This window comes from Corvus cornix, chromosome 11, assembly GCF_000738735.6.
Source record: "Corvus cornix cornix isolate S_Up_H32 chromosome 11, ASM73873v5, whole genome shotgun sequence".
Taxonomy (NCBI): Eukaryota; Metazoa; Chordata; class Aves; order Passeriformes; family Corvidae; genus Corvus; species Corvus cornix.
The window spans coordinates 3,767,646-3,787,993 of record NC_046341.1 but is presented as its reverse complement, the minus strand read 5'-3'; the positions used below and the strand labels follow the sequence as shown (position 1 = coordinate 3,787,993).

At 41.4% G+C, this 20,348-nt stretch overlaps 1 protein-coding gene across 2 annotated transcripts in view; it reads left to right on the top strand.

Annotated features, from left to right (window-relative positions):
• CDH13 (cadherin 13) overlaps positions 1–20,348 on the top strand; it is a 447,757-nt gene that overhangs the window by 392,254 nt on the left and 35,155 nt on the right. For both annotated transcript variants that reach the window (XM_010403504.4, XM_019288275.2), the window contains exons 9-10: positions 42–224; positions 1,210–1,463. In XM_010403504.4, the coding sequence (XP_010401806.1) occupies positions 42–224; positions 1,210–1,463 (437 nt within the window). The remainder of the gene's footprint in view (positions 1–41; positions 225–1,209; positions 1,464–20,348) is intronic.

The following is a 20,348-nucleotide window of genomic DNA, read 5'->3' as shown; positions in this document are numbered from 1 at the left end:
TAAGTGGAAATAGTAATGATTTCCTCTGTGTTTTTTCCTAGTTCCAGGCCACAGTGAAGGAGGGGGTCACGGGTGTAATAGTGAACTTGACTGTGGGTGACCGGGACGACCCCGCCACTGGGGCATGGAGAGCTGTCTACTCCATCATTAATGGGAACCCAGGGCAGAGCTTTGAGATCCACACCAACCCCCAGACTAATGAGGGAATGCTCTCTGTTGTCAAGGTAAGAACAATTCCCTTCTGCCCTGTGTTGTTGTAAGGTTCATCCCCTTGGTTCGCTGCATAAAACAAGGCACAGCAGGGATAGGTTATTCAAAGATATAAAGTTGGCTGCCAGTCCCTGTCCAAACTATGAGTATAACCACTTCTTCTGTCACAGTAACCTTATTTTTTTAGTCACAAGGACTGCCTGCTCCTATCTGTATTGCCATTGTGCTTAAATAACAGCCAGATTTGCAGTAAGCATCACAATTAATAGTGAGACTTGACAACAAAGTTCTGTTTGTGGCTGAAGGTACGATTAGAATTCAAGGGCCCCATTTTGTTCACGTTTTAGAGAGCACACGCAAATAGTAGGGAAGTAAGCGGCATGGATTCAGACTGAATCCACATTTCTAAAGTGGATTGGTCCCACGTTTCTGAAGCCTCATAGGAAAATTTACTTTGCTTGTATGAAGACAATCCTATGTCTCAAACTTAAAAAATTTAAAAAAGAAAGAAAATAGCCCTGTTTGCTGCCTGTACCAGAACTCTCTCTTTTTGGCTTCAGAAGAGGCATTTTCAATTCTTGAGAGAAATGTATGTATTTCCATGGTAGTGCCTTTGATTTCAAGACAGAAGTTATGAAAGCAGCTTGTGTTATTGTAATGAGTATCTCCTGAGTGTGACTCATTTGTTTAACACATGCTACATATAAATAAACACGTATATATGAGAATTGGATTATGTCTACGGGGCATGGCAAAAAAAAATGTAAGCTCTTGGACAGAGGGATGTCTCCATGGGTTTTTTAATTCCATTATGTTCATTATCTTTGATGCCCTTTAGAACTGAGTGTGTCTAATCCTAAACTCTGACCAAGTTCCAGATGCTGGGAATGCTCTTGTCCCTTGCTGGCCAATTCTGCCATCTGCAAGTTTGCAATGGGCTAAAAGAAAAAGTGTTAAGTGTTGTCTTTGAACTTTGCCCTCTGATTTTCTGGTTTGCAGCCTTTAGACTACGAGATTTCGGCCTTCCACACGCTGCTGATCAAAGTGGAAAATGAAGACCCGCTGATCCCAGACATAGCCTATGGCCCCAGCTCCACAGCCACCGTCCAGATCACCGTGGAGGATGTCAATGAAGGCCCAGTTTTCCACCCAAACCCAATGACAGTGTCCAAGCAAGAGAACATCCCCATTGGCAGCGTGGTGCTAACGGTGAACGCCACTGACCCGGACACTTTGCAGCACCAGACCATCAGGTGAGAGCAGAGCCCTCTCATTTTTATCCATCTCAAAGTGGGAATGTCTTTTGTGCCCAAGAATTTGCCTGCCAGTGTAGAATTATGTTAAAGTTTTTTGGTTCTGCACAATAAGAAGTTACTTTTTATATTTTTTTCCTGCAATTAGAGAGTCAGTTTGTTGAAAACACTGTGTTAGAGAACAAGAATTTTCCACACCATGAGATTCCTACAGTAGAACAATCAAGTGCCACAAGCAATAGACTTGGTTTGCATAGTTCCAAAACTACTTTTAACCTGCTTGTTTCCTCTTCCTTCATGAGAGCCAGTGAAGATGTGTAAAAGTTGAAAATGTGCAAAGAAATGATTCATCTGTTTTACGTGGGCTTTAAATCAGTTTATGATAATTTATAATGTCCCTCAGTGAAATAATGACTGTCCATCCACTTTCAAGAGCTGAGAAAAGATTTCCCAGTGACAGGCTGAAGCTAAAGGAAGCTAAGACTTGGCCTTTTCCAGATAAATGAAAATAAATTATTATTTCTGTGCTGTAATAATATAATCCCACATATGTGCCATGTCACAAGGAGCAAACCTAGGTATTACATGGTATCATCATTTTATATTTTGATCCATCTGGTTTGGTCTTTTCACTTGAGATTCTATGAAAAATGAAAAATCAACCACTTCATTCTCTAAGGCTAAGGTGGCTTTCCAGACAGCTTTTCCCAGCATTTGAAAATTACAGGTTAGACACTACCACTAAAACCTACAGCTGTGTTTAATTTTTCATTCCTCCTTGTAAGTATCATTTCCCCCAGGTCTCAGTGTATGTAAAAGGGTATAAACACCTTGTGAGAATGACTTCAAAGCTGCAGCTGAACAATGGCTCTGTCAATCCATACCACAGGCAGAGATTTCTCTGCTGTCACAGGGTTATTTTGCAGTGATTGTGCAATCCTTAAAGAAGGTTTGACACATGTACTGTCCTGCAAAAAAGAAAGCTGCTGATCTTGAGGATATTCTCTGTCAGTAAAAAGTGTTGGTGAAAATGTCACTGGAAAGGACTCAGATTTGAATGATGAGGAGGTGAATTTAAGCAGGTGAGTGTGTTCATCTCCAAGGAAGGAGGAAGAAGGCAAGGCAGTAATTAAAAGTTTCAATTCTCTGCATTACCTCAAGGACAACGTTGTTAATAACATGAATAGTTCAGTTTTTCTCCTTTGACTTCTACCATAGAAATATGAGTTTACCTGAAGGATGATTCTTAACACACCTTTCCCCTTGTTTTCTAAATGGATTTATTTATAGAATAATTTTTATTCTTATGTTTAGCTTTTGCTCTGAAGACCCCTTATTTCATTCACAAAATTTTGTGTCTATGGATGGAATTTCTGTTGCTTGTCAGACAGGGCAATATGACCCTCAGCAACTTTTCTCAGAACCTGGCTTGTTCAGGGAACAGATATTATTTCCTTCCGGTTTTGGACTGACTTTCAGAAACACAATTATTGAAGTTCCCCATGATTTATGTATTTTCATGGGAGATGGGAAAACTAACATTCATTAGTGTAACAGCTGGTTTTGTGATGCTAAAAGAGAAAAGCCAAGAAAATATAAGGATTTTTATCAAAACCAACAATCCAGGAGCTATTACCTGAATTTTTCCCCTTGACCTACTGGTATTGCTGAATTTCTCCAAACTACATTGACCCTGAATTTAAAGGGCACCTAGTGAGTCACTGAACACTCTTCAATTATCTTTAAGTGTGGTGTGTAGCCAGTCAAGTAACATAAACATGTTCTGCAGTCCACCGCATCTCAAAACTGTCTGCCAAGGAACTCTCAAACCTTGACGAACTCACAGTCTAAACAGAATTTTCCCAGAAGTTTTACTGTATCTGCATAGCCAAACATGGACGGTTTATAGACAAAAGCAAGATTTTTTTTCTTTTATGTGCAGAAAAGAAGAGCAGAATTAAGCTAAACTGGGCTGGGAATGAGGAATGGTCACATAAAGAAACTATGGAAGTGGAAGTGATTGTATAAGTTAGAAGGAAATAATGCAAATGTATTGGAAATCTGGGAAATGGTTGAATGCAAAAGGCTAATTTGACTACCTGTCAGTCCTATTGCTAAAATAACAGGAAAGCATAAACCAGCACTTTTAAAAGATGTTTTAATGCTGACAGGTGTTGAAACACCTGGGTACCAGCAGTGAAGAAGACTGTGGTATGAGAGCAGCATCTGCAATTAAAGACAGGGTACAATTCCATGAGTAAAGGCCAAAACCACTCACTGGTTGGGATCTGGCCTCAAATTCCCTCAGGCAGGTGTGTGTTTAGAGGCTGGGACAATGTCCAGGACTTTTAGAACACAGATACCAAACTTTGTGGTTCTCAAACTATAATTGTGCCATCAGTCCTTGCTATGACTAAATGGTAAAATAAAGGCCAAGCAGGGACAGCTGCCTCCTAAATGAGATATTCCATTGCATATTAATGACCACGAGTGAGCAATGTTTTGTGTGCAAGATGCAATGAATGTCAGATTTGTGCTGTGTGAACCATGTACATCACACCCAACAAAGTATAAACCTCTTCAAAATGGGCAGACCAGCAGAGAATTAATGTTGGTGGGCTTTGGGTTCTTTTTTTCAGCCTATTACAACTGAAATAGATCTAACTGCAGGGATATTTTTAGTTAATTTTCTGTATAGAACTTGTAGAAGGAGCTGCTGATTATTTGTAATCAGGAAATTTAGTTACTCTACTAGATATAACATGATAAATGCATTTCAAGACCCACAAAAAAGAGTAGAGAAACCATTTTTGCCATTGTCTGCAACTAGATTGAATTTATTCTTTGAACAATGCAGATCTGAATCAGAATCAAATTACTTATCTCTGAAAAACGTGGCTTACTTTGTAAAATTTCCTAAAGACAGCTGTACTTTTGAAGCAATTTTCCTTCTTATTCTTCAGCTTGATGTGTTTTTGCAGGCTGAGGAAGAATTTCATTTCAAAGCTCAACCAAGCTGGCAAAAATGTGTTTCAGTGAAAAAAATGAGACTCCAAAATCACAGACCTCGAGCTGTGGCCGTTTGTCTGCACACGAGTGGCAGAAGTTGCACGGTGTCAGCTCTTCCCTGATCCACTGATGTTACCATCCCAGAGGAGCTCGAGGTAGAGGTGGGAGCATCATCCTGGAAATAAGAGGTGGAAAACAGTGTTTGTTCCACTCTCATTGCTCCCAGAAAGAAAAAAATCCTGTTCAGGCAGGGTCACATTTCTCACATTCATTAACTTTTCTTTTTTTTTTTTTTTTTTTTCCCTTTTTCTTAAGCATTTAAATCTCTCTGTGGTTTCCATCTTTTCTAGAATTAAAAAAATGAAAGAAATCCAGCAGGCCCCATTTTAATTATAACCCAAAAATTTATTAGTAGAACAGTAATGAAGTTTCTGAAATTTGATTTCTTAATCAGGGATCATTGTTATTTTTGTGCCAGATTTGAGAGTTTAATTTTGGGTACTTCTTCCCAACCTCTGAAATTTTAATCAGAAGTTTCAAGTGTACATGTCAATGAGAAGTTAAAGGCCAAATTTAATAACATTTTCTACCTTGGGAAATTAAAAGAAGAACCTCACTCTGAAATCCATTATTAACAGTAGATCTTAATTAAACACAGTTATGGTTCTCAATATTTGACTGTGTGAAGAGATTGGTTTCAGTATTTTTCCCTTTTTTGGGATTCAACAAGTCCAGAATATTCAATAGTTAGGCTTTTAACTATGTGTAAATAAGTTGTTTACTGCAGTGTATTTGTAATTTTTAATTAGAGCAGTGTTGTTTTCTGGTTTCGTGGCTTATCGTGGCAATATATTTTTATTACCTACTGTGCTCTTGGATTTTAAATTATTTATGTAAACATATTGTTTCAGTATTTATTCTCAGTAAGCAATGTGACTCAATGCTTCAGAAATATCTTCACAAGAAAAGTTTATTACAGCTCTAAAGCATATCTAATTCATTAAGTAGAATTAAAATGCAGCATTTGAAGCTGGAGAACTCAGAACCCAAACTGCATCGAGTTTCATGGGAACATGAAAGGCTGTAGAAATATCTGAAGTGCACTCTATGTAAATAAGGTGTATATTTGTATATAATATTTATATCTGCACTGAATCGAGCTGCCCCACCTAGCACAAGTGGCTCCTGGAAGCACAGGGACACTGTTTCCAAACTCTGCTAGTCTGGAAATGGCAGCAAAGTCATTTATTATTGTCAGCTTCTCCAAATAACAGCTACTGGTCTGTCTGGAAGGGGATAGACTCTGTCTGGATATAAATTACATTTTTCTGTGCTGCAAACTAAGTGTTAATGAGGCCTCATCCTGGAGCATCAGACCAGGGGGATGAGGAGGCTGAACCCACCTGAATTAAAAGTGATTGTGTTTGTTTGCTGCCTCAAAGGAGGTTGTAGTGATTTGGGGCTCAGACTTTTCTGCCCTGTCTCAAGTGAAAGGATGAGAGGAAGTGGCCTTAAGTTTCCCAGAGGAGGTTCAGATTAGACACTGGTAAAAAATTCACTGCAAGAGCAGTCAGGAATTGGAATAATCTGCCCAGGGAGGTGGTGGAGACACAGATCTGGAAGTGTCAAGAGATGTCTGGATGTGGCACTTGGAGATGTAGTTTAGGAGTTGGATCTCGGTTGATGGTTGGATCTTGAAGATCTCTGCAACCCTGATGATTCTGTGCGTGACTTGTCTTTTCACCAAGAGCCACTGGACAATGGACTGGTCAATGACTTTGGGAATGGGAATTTTTGCTACTGGGACACATTTTGCTTTAGATTGGATCATCCTGACTTTGGGGTTGGTGCCTGTGGAGTTGGTGGGAGTCAGTGGAAATGTTCCAAACTCTAATCAGTGTCAAACATGATCTGCATGCTATTTGCCCAAGCAAAATAAAATGGCTGCCTAAAATTCTATAAAAAAGGGCTGAAGCTTCACTGAAGTAGGAGTCATAGCTCAGTGAGTTTCTCCCAAATCTCAAATGGTTGAGAACACTGAGGAGAATTCTCTGGAAAAAGCGAGTTTCCTTTCCTTGGCTGCCAATCCCCTCCCTTCCACACAGCAAATGTATAAGCCATGAATTGCAAAGACAACTCAAAAAGCCTTTTTCATGTCTCTTGCCAGGATTTTTTCAGAGATCCTGAACCCCCTGTGAACAAGGATGAGGCTTCACATCACATTGCTCACAACCACTTAAGGGATCAATTTTGCATACTTTGTCACACATCAAGCCCTTTTAAAGCACTTTTGTTGCTAGTGGAGGTCAATAAACTTGCTTTTTTGGGATACGCTCCAACCACTTCCAGAAGTACTACATAATGAGAGAGGGATGGGATGACTTAAAGAGTGAATGCTTAGGAAGTAACACACTTAGTCATGGTTAAATATGTCTCCTAGAGTCTGAAGGACTTGTCTTTGATTCCTAACAACAGGAGATTTGTTTTCCTTGTGCAGACAGAAGAATAGCTCCATTGTTACAAATGAATGGCTGAGCCATGCTCTCAGCATGCAGCACCAGAGTTTTTCACTGTAAATTATACCCAGGAGCATCTCAAGTTGGCTCTGCAGTTTTATTTATGGCCTGACTGAACCCAGCCACTGGGAATTTGTAGTGCATCTCTGGATCTGAAGTTGCTGCGTGTTGGGCAGTGTACATTGTTTTTCTCTTCCTTTCTCTTTTTGAAGTTAGATGGAAAGGCAGGGAGAGACGGAATCTGCTTGAAACAAAGAAAAGTTTTTTCACTTCTGTCTTTGTAAAATCTGAAACACAGAAACACCAGCTCTGGAGAGCTGCAGGTATTGGGGTATCCAGCAAACAGTGCCAGAAAAGAGGAGATTGAATCAACTCTGAAAGGAGGAACTTGGACAATTCCCTCATGCTGCACAGCCACCACATGTAATTGCAGGTTCTCAGTGGCCAACCACTGGCTCAAGAGTATTTTACACAGCACTCTTTATTGAAACTGTTCCTTGAAGGTGTTAATACTGTCTGAGTAGACAAGTAATGTGATTCTTGTATTTTGCTATCATAAAACTGAAGGGAACAAATAGTAAAAAACTTGCATTGCCTTTTTTTGTTTTGGTCAGTTTGACCAAACTGACTTCCACTTTTTGTTTACTGAGCAAAGTAAATGACCCCTCTTTCCACCTACAACAATAAGGGAAAGAAACAAAATTGTTTCTGGAGCGGTGCTGTACCTCCTTTACTCTCCTCTCATACCCAGAACCACACTGATGTAACTCTGGAAGGGTGAAAACGGCTCAGGAGTGAAATCAGCCCCATTTTCCCTGTGCAGAAGATGGTTTGTAGCTGGCCAGCACTGTCTGGATATATCACTAAGGCTGAAGTAATGTGGAGGAAGCAGCTGGTTAAAAAAAGAAAAAAGAAAAAAGAAAATAAAAATTTTCAGGTGGGAGCTACTGAGATGAGACAGAAGAGAACAAATGACTGGAATTAAATCCCACTGCTGAGAGAATTGAAACACCTGCCAAAGCTGCAATCCAAGCCCTGTAAAAGCTGTGGACAGCACCTGATGCTGACCATTGGGGAAAGCCCGTTCCATCTCTGTCAGCTCCAATAGCGGAGCTGCAGAGGGGCAGGATGTGCTTTTCCTCAGAGCTGTGAGCAGATGTTGATAGTCTGCCTCCCAAGCTCTGTTATTCAGTCCCTTTGCTCCTCACAGGCATCCCCTGGCTGCTTTAATTTAGCACTGACCTGTCAGCACCTCCCTGCTCGCACTGGGAGGGTCCCTGGCATCACTGATCCCCCAGCTCTTCCAGTGTCTCTCATGCTAAGGGACACCTCTAACTCTCCCCCGATGTTTCTTTTTGCCCTCTTCTTACTGATATTCTCTGCCTCTGTGTTGGGGTAGATGTTTGACCACTTCTTCACTTCTTTCTGCTTTTGTATATCTTAATTTTCAGTGCTTGAAACCAATCCCAGCTCACCCGTTCTTTGTTACACCAGTTTTTGCCTTGCTGGGAGGTGAGGGAGCTTCCATACTTGCCTTGTCTATACTCATATCTTATCTTGTGTGAACTCTTGTCTCTCCCTAGCAGCTGCCAAGGTTTGAGGAAAGGTTAATGTACATAAAATGTTGGTACAGCATCTGTTTCCTTGTCCTCTCCTGGTAGAAAAGGAAGCAGAGCAGGGAGGAGATTTTCACCCAGACTGAGTGAGGCTGTTCTAAAGAACACAGTCCCTCTCCTGAGGGGGAAAAAAAAAAAAAAGATCAATCCCTCTCTCCTTGATTGGTCTCTGAAATAGCAGAATTGTCTGAATTAAATGATTAAAGACTACCTAAAGCAGGGGGGCCAGGTATCCTCAATCCATGATTCATCGTTTTGCCCAGAACCCAACTACTGAAGCTAGACTTCATCACTCCTGACAATACTTGTCAGAAGATCCTCTTCTTAAAATTTTCCACTGTTCTACTCTGTTGGCATAAATCATACTTAATATGTTGATATTAAAGCTGTGGGTGATAGCATTGAAAATCTGTGTTTCCATGAAATCAAATAAGCCATAGACACCTATTTCAGCTTGCCTTGATATTACCTTTAGAATCCTGAATTCTTGATTAATAAGGAAGAATGTAGCATTTAAGGGGAGTTTAATTAGACCCTCTGTCTTTATCCTGCATAACAATATTATGCCACATTATGATTTCAACCGTGTCAGCGCTCAGAATGAATGGCTGTGAACTGTGAAATTATAGGGCACATTTTTCATGTCACCGACTAAACAATATTGCAGATCTTCTTGAGAAATATAACAATAGGATCTATCAGTCACAAGTTATGCTTGCAGTGGAAGGCAGATCTAGACAATAACTCACTTTGTCATGACTGTTCTCTTCTAGTCTCAGAAAAGGCAGGATTTTGTCTCTGGAAGAAGTAAAGAGTATCTTGATTATAATAAGTTAGCTATCAAGTTTGAGGACACAGTGTGAGGAGTCGTGTTGACAGGGAAGGGGGTGGTATGAATTTCTCTTAATATTTTAAAGCTATTGAATTCTGGAGTCTCACTCAGCCAGGTTTGAGCGTGCGTGAACGTCCATGTGTAGTTACAGCTTTCAGTGGTGCTTTGATAGAAATTTATTTGGACTGGTAATAGATATGATTGGAGTTCCAGGCACCAGTGGTGGTTTATATGATGGCAGAAGCTGGAAAACCAAGCACTGAAATCAAAGTTTTCCAGGAAGATTGGTGCTGCACCCAGGCCTGGATCCTGCCATGAAGGGAAAGTGTCTAATTAAGCAATTCAGCACTTGTGGCTTTAAAGCAGGTACAGAATTTGGATGGCACACTGTGGCCATACTTCATTAATTTGCCATCTCCACACTAAGGGCAGAATAAACCCATGGGAACTCCCAGTTCAGGGCAAAACTCCCACTGAATCTGGGAGGAGGTTTCCATCTGGGAGCAGGAGCTTTCCCAAAAGCACAGAATTTCTGTGTGTTGTGTGTTTACAGCCACTGCTCCATGGCAAGGCAGCCCCAGCCTGTGGATTTCAAGGTATAAAGGCCCCATCTCCTTTCAGGCTCACAGATGGTTATCCTTGGAGTGGAATTGAAGTTCACTGAAGAAATTGTCAGAAGGTTTAAGCACTCATTTTTACTAAATGGAGCTCTGCAATGTTACTGTAATAGGAAAAATGCCTTGCAGAGTTCAATTGGAATTTTTCTATTAACTTCGTAATAAGGATGCCAATTTCTGCAAAATAGTTTCTGAGTAAGGGTGAAATTATGCACTTTGTTAAGCAGCAGTAAGCCTGCAAATTCATTCTTGGTTCAAATGTGAATTACTAGGGACTGACTTCTTCCTAATTTTACGACCATTATACTCCAGGTAAATATGCCTACAGAGACATGCATGCCTGCTCTACATACAGCCAGAAAATTATTATCCATGGGATCCCTCGGGCAGCTCCTCTGGGTAGTGCTTAGCACCACATCCCCTTGGAGGTACCAACCCTTCTCACCCAGATTTCACTGAATACTCCAAACCCTGGAGAATTTTTGCACAATTACCTGTTTTAATGGGTCTGGCAGAGTACTGCTTCCTCTTTCACATGGGAAATTTCCACAAGAATTCTCACTGCCTAAGGCCCAGCCTCTCTGGAGATCCAGCCCCGGGTCATTGGTAGCATTTTACACAAATGCAGCCCCAGCCTTTATCTAATAATGCTTCAGGACTAAAATAAGGAATTTTTCTATTAGTACAGAACAAGGTGTGCAGCTTCTGGCCCTGGAATCCTCTAAGTTATTAACCAGTGTTTGAAAAACAATTTAGCACAGAAAGAAAACAACAGTGTCTCAGTTGTGCACATCTCCATGTCAGGGGTGTTAAGTTGTGGAAACTGCTACAGAGCTTAGATTTTTAAGTGCAAGGAAAAAGAAAAAGAAGGAAAGGACCCTAAAAGGCTTTAACCTTTGTGTAACTGTGCTTTTGAATAAGTCCTTCTTTGTGCAGCTCAGTGAGTCTTTTCGTCACAGTTTCTGTCATTTCAGGGGGAAAAAAAACCCAGATTCTTTTACAGGTTTTGAGGCTTCCAGTTTTTTGTCTGTCAAATTAAAACATTAAAATTCATCCCACTATGATGCTCTGGACCTGCATTGAAAGTGGCTGGCAAAACATTCAGAACCCAAAAGACAAGGGAAAAGGGTGTGAGAAGTTTAATTCCTGGGGTCCAGCCCGGGGTTAAACAGCATGAATTAAGCAAGACATAACAGTGAACTGGAATTTTAGAAGATCAAATACACTCAATTCACAGAGCACTATATTTGTGTGCACTGAATGCAATGGATATTAAGCAGAAAATAAAACTATATACAGCCAAATAGTGGAATACTTTTGGCAAAATATTTACCTCATTAGTGCCACCCTGCAGGCAGGCAAGGCCTGGTTGAAAGTTTAGCAGCACTGTCAGTGTGGTAAAACAACATAAGCAAGTCTCAATCTTCCATTTCCTGTCTTTTCAGTGCTTAAGCCGTTAACATCTAATGAAAGCTCTTTTTGTGTCATAAATGAATACTTATCCGGAGCTTTCCCCTCTAACCTCTTCACATTTTCCCTCACTGGCCAGTAGATTTCTTAAATGACACACATTTGTCATGTTGTTTAATATATGTCTGGGGGGGACTTGGTTATTATGATGATGAACCTGATATAAAAATTGTGCTGTGCAGAGTAGATTTGTTGTAGGCAGCACATCAGAGCAAGCCCTCAGATGCACACAGGATGTGTACCCTGGCAAGAAAGAAGCTTTTTAACCTGCAGAGGGAAATTACTGAGACTTCTTCAGCATGAACTCACCTCTTAGTATATAAAAGATAATTTTCGGTAAAGAATATACTTCAAATTTTTATTTCCTTGAAAAACACAGGAGGGTTTAATATGTTGTATATTATATATAAAAATACACCTTGTGACTTTTTTTTTCAGAATAGGAAATTCCAGGAACTAGGAAATGCAGGATTTCATTTTGGTCATCCTCTATTAATATTTAGCTGTGCAAGGACAATTTTGTCTTACAGTAACATCACTCAGACAAGGGATACTACAACGAACATCCCCTGAGTGAACATAACAGAGTGTGGAATCTGAGTTTTAATGTTTTCATTCAATGGGTGGAAAGCAGTATTTTGTTTTCTAGCATCCCTTGGATGTTGGGTGTTAGAGATTCCTATAGGCAGAAAGGTGGGGAAGAAGGAAATTCAGCACAGCAACCCCTAACAAATGGAACAGCCTGGACTTGATGACTTTGGAAATGAAACACCCAAGACATGGTTATGCACAACCTTGAAACATAAGGGCCAGGTGGGTAAGAGACATCCATGGACAGCTGTAATGCCTGAGAATCTGATTTACTAAGGTTAGAAAAGATAGGTCACACTGCCCTGTTCATTTTTCATGGTCATTAAAGAGAGGGAATTAGGCAAAGGAACAAAACTGTCTGAAAATAAAGGAAAAGATGTGACATGATATCACACATTGCTGCAACATTCAGGATAGAAAGAGGTCTCATTTCTTTTGTATAGTTCAATGTAATCGGTCAAACAAAACTCAAATAGGGCATTGTCCATTCTTACCAAAAGAATGAAAGAGAATTAATTAAGTTTCTTCTATAAAACTGCACCCATGAAGTGCTTAGTGTATTTGAAATCAGCTGGAAAAAAAACCCCAAAATCTTAATTTAAGAGTTATTGTTAGCCAGGAATAAATGTGCCTTTTTCTTCACATTATCAGGTGGTAATGTAATTTTTCCTTGGATATTATGTACTCACATTATCAAACATGCTACTGAATTTCTCACCCACCGTTTCCTTTTCTTGTTACTGATGCTACAAGGTTGGAAAGTGTTTTTCCTTGGTGGGTGTTTATTCCTCTGGGCTACATAACTATACAAAAGCACTGGGACAGTCTATTTTCCTACTATGAATACAATTCTTTTTAAACAAAGCTAAGCAAGAGAACTAAAAGGAAAAACACATCAATTTTTGCATTATTGATAACAAAGTGACATATTTTATTTTATATTATCTCCTGCTCTTGCACTGTCCCACAGAGAATTCAACTTTAATAAGAGATGCTTAGGTTTAAATAGGCAACAAGCCTAAACAACAACTCCTAAATAACAACTCCTAATTAACTCCTCAGTTGCCATCAAACTGGGACCAAAACCATTCTGATTCGATTCCGTTTCATCCTGGAATGGTTTGCCTGGGTTTGGAACACCACATATCTCCTCCCTGAAGTTAACATTTAGCAAGGCCACGTGAAGGGTTGGAGCCAGGACAAGCCTTTGATTCCCAGTGTCATACCAGGAGTTAGAAATGTGGTGGAGTGCTCATCCCTAGAAGTGACCAAAGCCCCGTGGATGTGGCACCTGGGGACACGGGTTAGGGGTGGCCTTGGCAGTGCTCAGTTAATGGTTGGACTTGATGATCTTAAATATCTTTCCCAATCTTAACGATCCCGTGGTTCCACGACTCTGTGTGCCAGCGGGAACTTGAATTTCCAGCACAGGGCTCTGCCTCTGTCCAGCTCCCTCCTTCAGGGACCCCGTGGGGGACAGAGGGACAAGTAGTGTCATTTTGTTGGTTTAGAGCTGTCATTGATGCTATGGTGGGTACAGATGTGTTGGTGGAACCTTCCAGCCTCGCTAGCAAAACTCTGCCTGCAGGAACACGGAGCTGATGGGAATGCATCCCTGTGTGCTCGGAGCTTGTCATGGGGAGCTGGTGGCAGCAAGGGCTGTGGCACCCACAGGCTGTGGCAGCAGGAGCAGCAGTGGCTCTGCAGGAGAGGCTGAGGGTGCTGCTGCAGCCTCCTGAGGGGTCACACAGCTCTGCTCGCTGAGCAAATCCCCTCTACGAGATGTCAGTTCTAAATTCAGCTGTTACTGTGAACGGCAAACACAAAATATCCTTCTGAGGCTGAGCTCCACACTCAGCAGAGACCACAATAATGGGCCAGGCAGTGCTCTAATGTGAGAAAAACCCCAAGATTTAAGCCAGGTTTTGCTTGGATCAGGTTCAGCTCAACTCCCAGGATCAATGTTTTCCTTTTCCTTCAGTGAAGTCTGGATTCCAATGTGGATCTTTGCCACTCAAGATTATGCCTGTCAAATACATGAAAACATACTTATAATTAGTGGATCAGCAGCCAATATCTCACGAAAATGAGTGTCTGGAGGGAACCCTGCAGCAGCAGCATATTCGATCCTGGCTGTCCCATCATGTTTAACTAGAGCTGGGGACAGGGCTGTGTGCTCGACAGGGAGAGCAGAGGGAAGGAGCAGGGCTGGGGCTGCTTTTCCTGCCAGGCCTCCGACTGCAGCTTGCCAAGGAACTCGGAGGATTTCCTAAATCAGCAGAACATTATTGCTCTCCCGTCATCTCCGTGCTATGCCTTGGGAATAGCTGAGTCTCAGAAACCAGCCCTGTGCAAGTTCAGGCAGCTCGGGAATCCCCCAGCTCTGTCAGCACAGGAAACAACTGCGATTGCTTTTCTGGCACTATCAGCTCCTTCACAGATTTGCTGTCTGAATTGCAACTTCTTGCACAGCCAATTTATTGTGTGTTAAATTTTGTCCTTTCTTATGCTACCCCTGTTTTTTTTCCCTTGAGCTTTGTTGCCAGGCTAAGAAAATGCCAGTGAAAATATTTATGCTGGTTCATCCCTTTCAACCCAAACCGTTCCAGGATTTCCTCTAGCACTGTAGAGGTAAAAATTACATATTGTAAGGGTTAGGATGGAGGAAAGTCATTCTATTAATAACTCTGAGTGCCTTGGGCTGTGGAGCTGTGGTCCCAGGGACCATGTGTGGATGCTCACATTGAGACACTGCTCTTTCCATGTCATTTGTGAACATTCTTTGGCTCCCAAAGAGCTGTCATTAACAGGAAATGTTGTTAATGTTTAGTATCAAAGCAAGTAATTCTGCTAAATCTGCAGGAGTTGATTCCCAAAATGTCCCCCTTGGTATTTCTTGCTCCTCTAGCAACAGGGAGAAAGGCCTGTGCCAGTTCTAGACTTTATTATTAATCATTTGCAGAGCGGCAAGGTGTTATTCCCCATCACTGGGATATCCAGTGTCCTCCAGATTTGTATTGGACTGGAATTCTTTGAAAAGTACTGATGAGAAAAGGCAACAAAAGAGTCAAGTGAGTGTGCAAGAGGCAGCTGAAGGTGCCCAGGGGTGCCTGCTGCTCTCACTCTGCTTTGAGGCACCGCTGTAGTGAGGGCTTCTCACTGGCACAGGACACAAACTGTGCTGAAATGATTATTCAGCACACTTGTTACCCTTCCCTCTTGGAAATTAATTTGCAGAAACATTAATTCACTTCCCTCATTAGAGATGAGTCCCAGAGTCAATAGCAGCCAGGCTGGGATTAAGTTTGGATGCACAAGCTCAGGATGCAAACTGTGCTGAGCTCCCTGCCCTGCCCCTTTGGGAGGTGTTTCCAGGCCAGGGTGTTTCCACTGTGACTTTGGTATCAGCCAGGGCACAGCTGAGGTTTCCTGGAAGCTGCCAGAGCAATTCCTGCCTGGGAGCAGCCAGTCCAGCAGGAGCTCTACTGATCTGGATAGATTAAAACTTCACAGTGTGAGCCACTTCCAACCTCCTTTCTGCCCATCCCTTAGAAAAAAGAACGGGAGAAGCTGCAGAAATGTGCTATTCCATGGCTCTGTTCAATACTGACATTTCAGTGGTGGATCTGCTGGGCTCCTATAAAATTTTTCCAGTTTTTCAAAGCTACGAGGATGGTTCTTGGACACAGGGAGCAGCAAATGGATTTGCAGTGGGAGCAGCTGCCTTTGCTGGAAGCACAGGAACAAAGAACAGGCATGTGCAGAAACTTTGATAGAGTTTTGCTGCCAAAAACCTTCTCTGGGTAGTTTGTAAAAGACCCTGCAGCTCATTTGATGTTGATTAGCTTTTGAGGCACAACTGCTACAATGAGAAAACTTTTACTGATTTGCATGTGTTGACAATTATTCTAACAGTAACAACCTGATTATACCAGTGTGTTAGTCCCAGATATGGTGTATTATTCCCTAGCTTTAGGAATAATTCTGGTACTTATAGCCTCTGGCTTCATTTAACCATAGCCCTAATCACTTCTGATTAAAACATACATAAATGAGTTTGTGGAAGTTTTTTTTTGTTACACCTCAGCTTCTAGGATTTTTTTTGCCCCGAAGGAAAAAAAAGAGAAAATTAGGTTTCAGCATAGAGAAATGTTTGAAAGACTGTACAATAATAACAAAAAATATTTTCATTTCCAGAGCATTTTATTTAACCGCCTCATTAATACAATTTTATTATTTTCATTTGATTAATTGCTGTAGGTTTTGAGTTTGGGTTTATTTTATTATTCTAGTTGCTCCTGTTATTTTCTTCGTGTTTACCAAGGGGTTTACACCATTATTTCTCCACACAAATAACTAATTAGTCAACCATTTTCTCATTTGACATTTCTCAGTGGCGGGAGACTAAAAACTGAATTTCATCTAATTTTTCATTCTGTTTTGATTGTATCATTGGAGATAGAGAATTGTGATGAAAGCCAGCCTATTAAATCCCTGATGTGACAAGCAAAATAAAGCTGGACTGAGGAATCTTTATCTCAGATGGGGAGATGGGGTGCACCAAAGTGCTCTGCAGATGGAAACAGGAGCACATCCTGCCTGTAGTGTGGCCACAGCCTGCAACCCAAACCCTCAGGCGACAGGAACCACTTCCAGGGCTAAAATCCCTGAGATCAGGGCCAGACAAGGACCAAGGCAGGGAATTGTGATGCCTGTTCAGACAGGATCAGCATAAGGCATCTGAAAACTTAAGTCTGGACATGAACTCCCACAAACTTGAGGGATACTCTGGGGTCACCCAAGAAAAAGCTGCTGCAGGGAGTTACAACAAAAGCTTTGATGCCCCACCTGCAGAGCTGAGGGATTCATCCTGGAATGCACCCAGGTTATCAGAGAAATGTGCGTTTTCAGTGGCCAAAAATGCACAGAGTCACCTGTGGCACAACACTGAGGGGCGGGGGGGGTTAATTATTTTTTTTAATTGTACTCTAAGTTGACATTTCCAGCCTGTGAAAATACAGACGGTCTGCAAGCCCATAAATCCATCCCACGAAGCTGAAAAATGGCTCTTGCATAAATCCCCAATCTTCAGTGAGTTTAAAATTGCACCTGGCCTAACACCTTTCTCAACAGCATGGCCATAAAATGTGATTTATTTCAGGTTTTAGGTTTTAATGATATATGTATATGATATATTTATTCTGATTAATAATAGTATCGATTGCAGTTAAATTTGCTTTTCTACATTTTTGATTTTTATTTTTTTAAAGAATCTAGCCGAAGTAATTTGAGCATGTCCAAATGTCTGCAGGAGAGCACTGCAGGAGGTTTTTCACAGCCTGCTGCACATGTAGCATAGAGCCACACTTTTAGTGCATTTGAATCTGAATTCAAATCTGTTCATTTCATATGATTTAATGGTAAAGAAAGCTAACCATGTTTAGCTTGGCAGCTGGAGTGTGTAAATCAAAGACGGGCACTGGAAAGTATAAGCAGAGGTCAGTTCAGATTTTATTTTCCTTTCTGACTCTCTAACAACCTCTTTGGAAGATTGAGTTAGCTCTGTGTTAATAGAGCGTGGTTACAAGGACTGTGTTTAGGCCAAGGCTTAGGCCAGACACTGTGAGGTTTAAGATTCACAACAGGTCCTGAAAACTGTCAGTGACGATCTCCAGAGGTTCCTTCCAACCCCAACCACTCTGTGATTCTCTGGAATCACAAAGTTAGACACACAGACAGTTCTGAAAGCCTTGAGGATCAGGAATCAGCATGCATGGTTACAATTGACAGGAAAAGATCAGGAAAAGCCCTTTAGTGGGGTCAGCATTTATCATTTCTCTTATAACCTGGCCTGGAGTTCTTGACATGTCTAAATGCTTACATTTTGTCTCACTAACATTGTGTGATGAAGCATTTATGCTTTTGTTTTCCCTTTGATATGAAATCCTCTGGTTGCCTTTTAGTACTTACCTGTAATGGAAATGAATTCAGGTATCCCAAATAACGCCTCCCTTCCGCTGTTAGGACAGGCTTTGTCACACTAAACACAAGGGCCACGAGTTAGTGCCCTGTACAAAGCTGTGTTTAGGGGCTGCAGCAGAAGATTTTGGGCAGCAGCTTTATATCTGAGTAAAAAATGGAATCCAAACCTCTGTATTCCCCTGCACCTCGAAATTAGTCCATTTAATCAATCCACATTGTTCTTCAATATCTGAAAAAAAAATGAATCACAGAATAATTGAATGGTTTGAGTTGGAAGAGCCCTTAAAGACCACCTCATTCCAACCCCCCTGCCCTGTGTAGGGATGTCACCCACCAGACCAGGATGCTCCAGGCCCCATCCAACCTGGCCTTGGCAAATGAAAACCCACAACTACTCTGACAACATTCTTCCAATGGCTTTAATGCCACAAACATTTTAAAATTAAAGATAAAAATAAAACCAATCTTGGAAGTTGCATAAAAATGATCTTTACAAAACCAAATGTGAGTATAGTTACAGAACATTAGCTGTAATAGACATTAGAGAATTGTTATTATTGTTTTTGTTGCACGCGGGGTAGGAATAAGAGACCCAGCTGTGCAAGGCTGGGAATATACAGATATTTATGGTTTTGCCCTCCCCAAAGCTTATAACCCAGACCAGCCTGGGAGCAGGAATACCTTTGTTATCTCATAGCCAAAAAGCAGAAAAATTGCCGTGCGTCCTCAGTAATGAGCGTGGGTGTGGTTCAGCTGGAGAATTGCTGTGCTGCAATAAGGTTCCCTTTCTGCTCTTTTTGGTGCCATATGCTGCCGTAATTAGTGCAGGCAAAAGGTAATGAGAGCACAGTGGAGAAGAGGGAGCTCCATGGGAAGCAGTTGATCTCTAAAACTCTGCATTATGTCATCCCTCTATAGAGCACAATGCAGTTTTAATCCAGATTTTTAATGTTGCACTTATATTTTGGAAAGTTGTTTTATCTTTCTCTGAGAAGCACCACTGCTTCCCCAGGTGTGCATCTTCATGCTGTAATTGCTGTACAAGTCTCTCCCAAATACCACTACTCCTTTTTCCAGGGGTAGTGGCTCATGATTTTTTAACCAGAAATTCATACTGGTTTCATTTAAAGATTACAGAATATCTGTATTTAGAGATTTTTTCATTCAGAGGCAAAAGGGTTTTTCATGCTGAGCTCACAGGCACAGACACACAAAGTTACCTTCTCCATTATTATTTTACTTGAATTGCTCTGGAAGAGCTCACAGAAAAAAATCATGTGCTGCCATTACATGCTGCAGTCCCAGCACGAGCAAATGTGAATAACGTGAATGTTCTTCATTCCAAATGCAAACGTGCAGCTATACTTAGGGGAAATATTAGGTCACTGATTGTTTATACTTATGTTGGTGAGACCAGGACCCATAAAAGGAGCAGGTATGAATTGGAGTTGTGTATGAATAAATTTGTTATATTCCTGAGACTGGCTCCTGCCAGGCAGAGTGAAATGGTGTGAAAATCTTTACTATCAGTGTCTTGTCACAGAATGTTTTTGGTTGGAAGGGACTTTAGAGATCATCTTGTTCCACCCCCTGCCATGGGGGGCTGACACTTCCAGATTTGCCCAAGACCAGGAAGTAAACACACACATATGGATGGATGGATGGATGGATGACAGAGAACATGGATTTTTACTCATATGGGTTTGACTCTATTTCAAACATAGGTTAAAAATAATTAAGGAGATAGGCAATTTGAAAATGTCAGGAAATATCTTTCTGCATCTTTAGAAAGCCACTCAAATATTCTTTTCTGTTCTGTCTATCTTGGTACTTTTGATGTCCCTTCTTGCCCTGTGCTCTCAGGCCTTTTGCAGTGATTTACAGATTTTATCCTTTTAACAGCTTTTCCAGGCAGAAATACATCCTCACCATTTTAACCCTGAGATGAGGATGTAGCATGAATGAAAGGCTTCCCTAATTCCATTTTGGTGGAGCTGGGACCCAAAATCCAGGCTGTGAGTCCCAGTTCAGCCAGCCCAACCTTGCTCCCTGCTCCACCATGGTGTCAACAGCTGCTACAGTGTACAAAGCCTGACTGGAGGATCAGGCACTGATTCCAGGGACCAAAGCCACTGCAGCCCTTCTCTCCTGCTGGGAGCTCTGGTGTCCCTGTAGGACACAGCTCGAGCAGCCTCCAGATGCCCCAGGCTGAAAATCCCGACGCTGACAGAATCACTGTCCTTCCCTCCGGT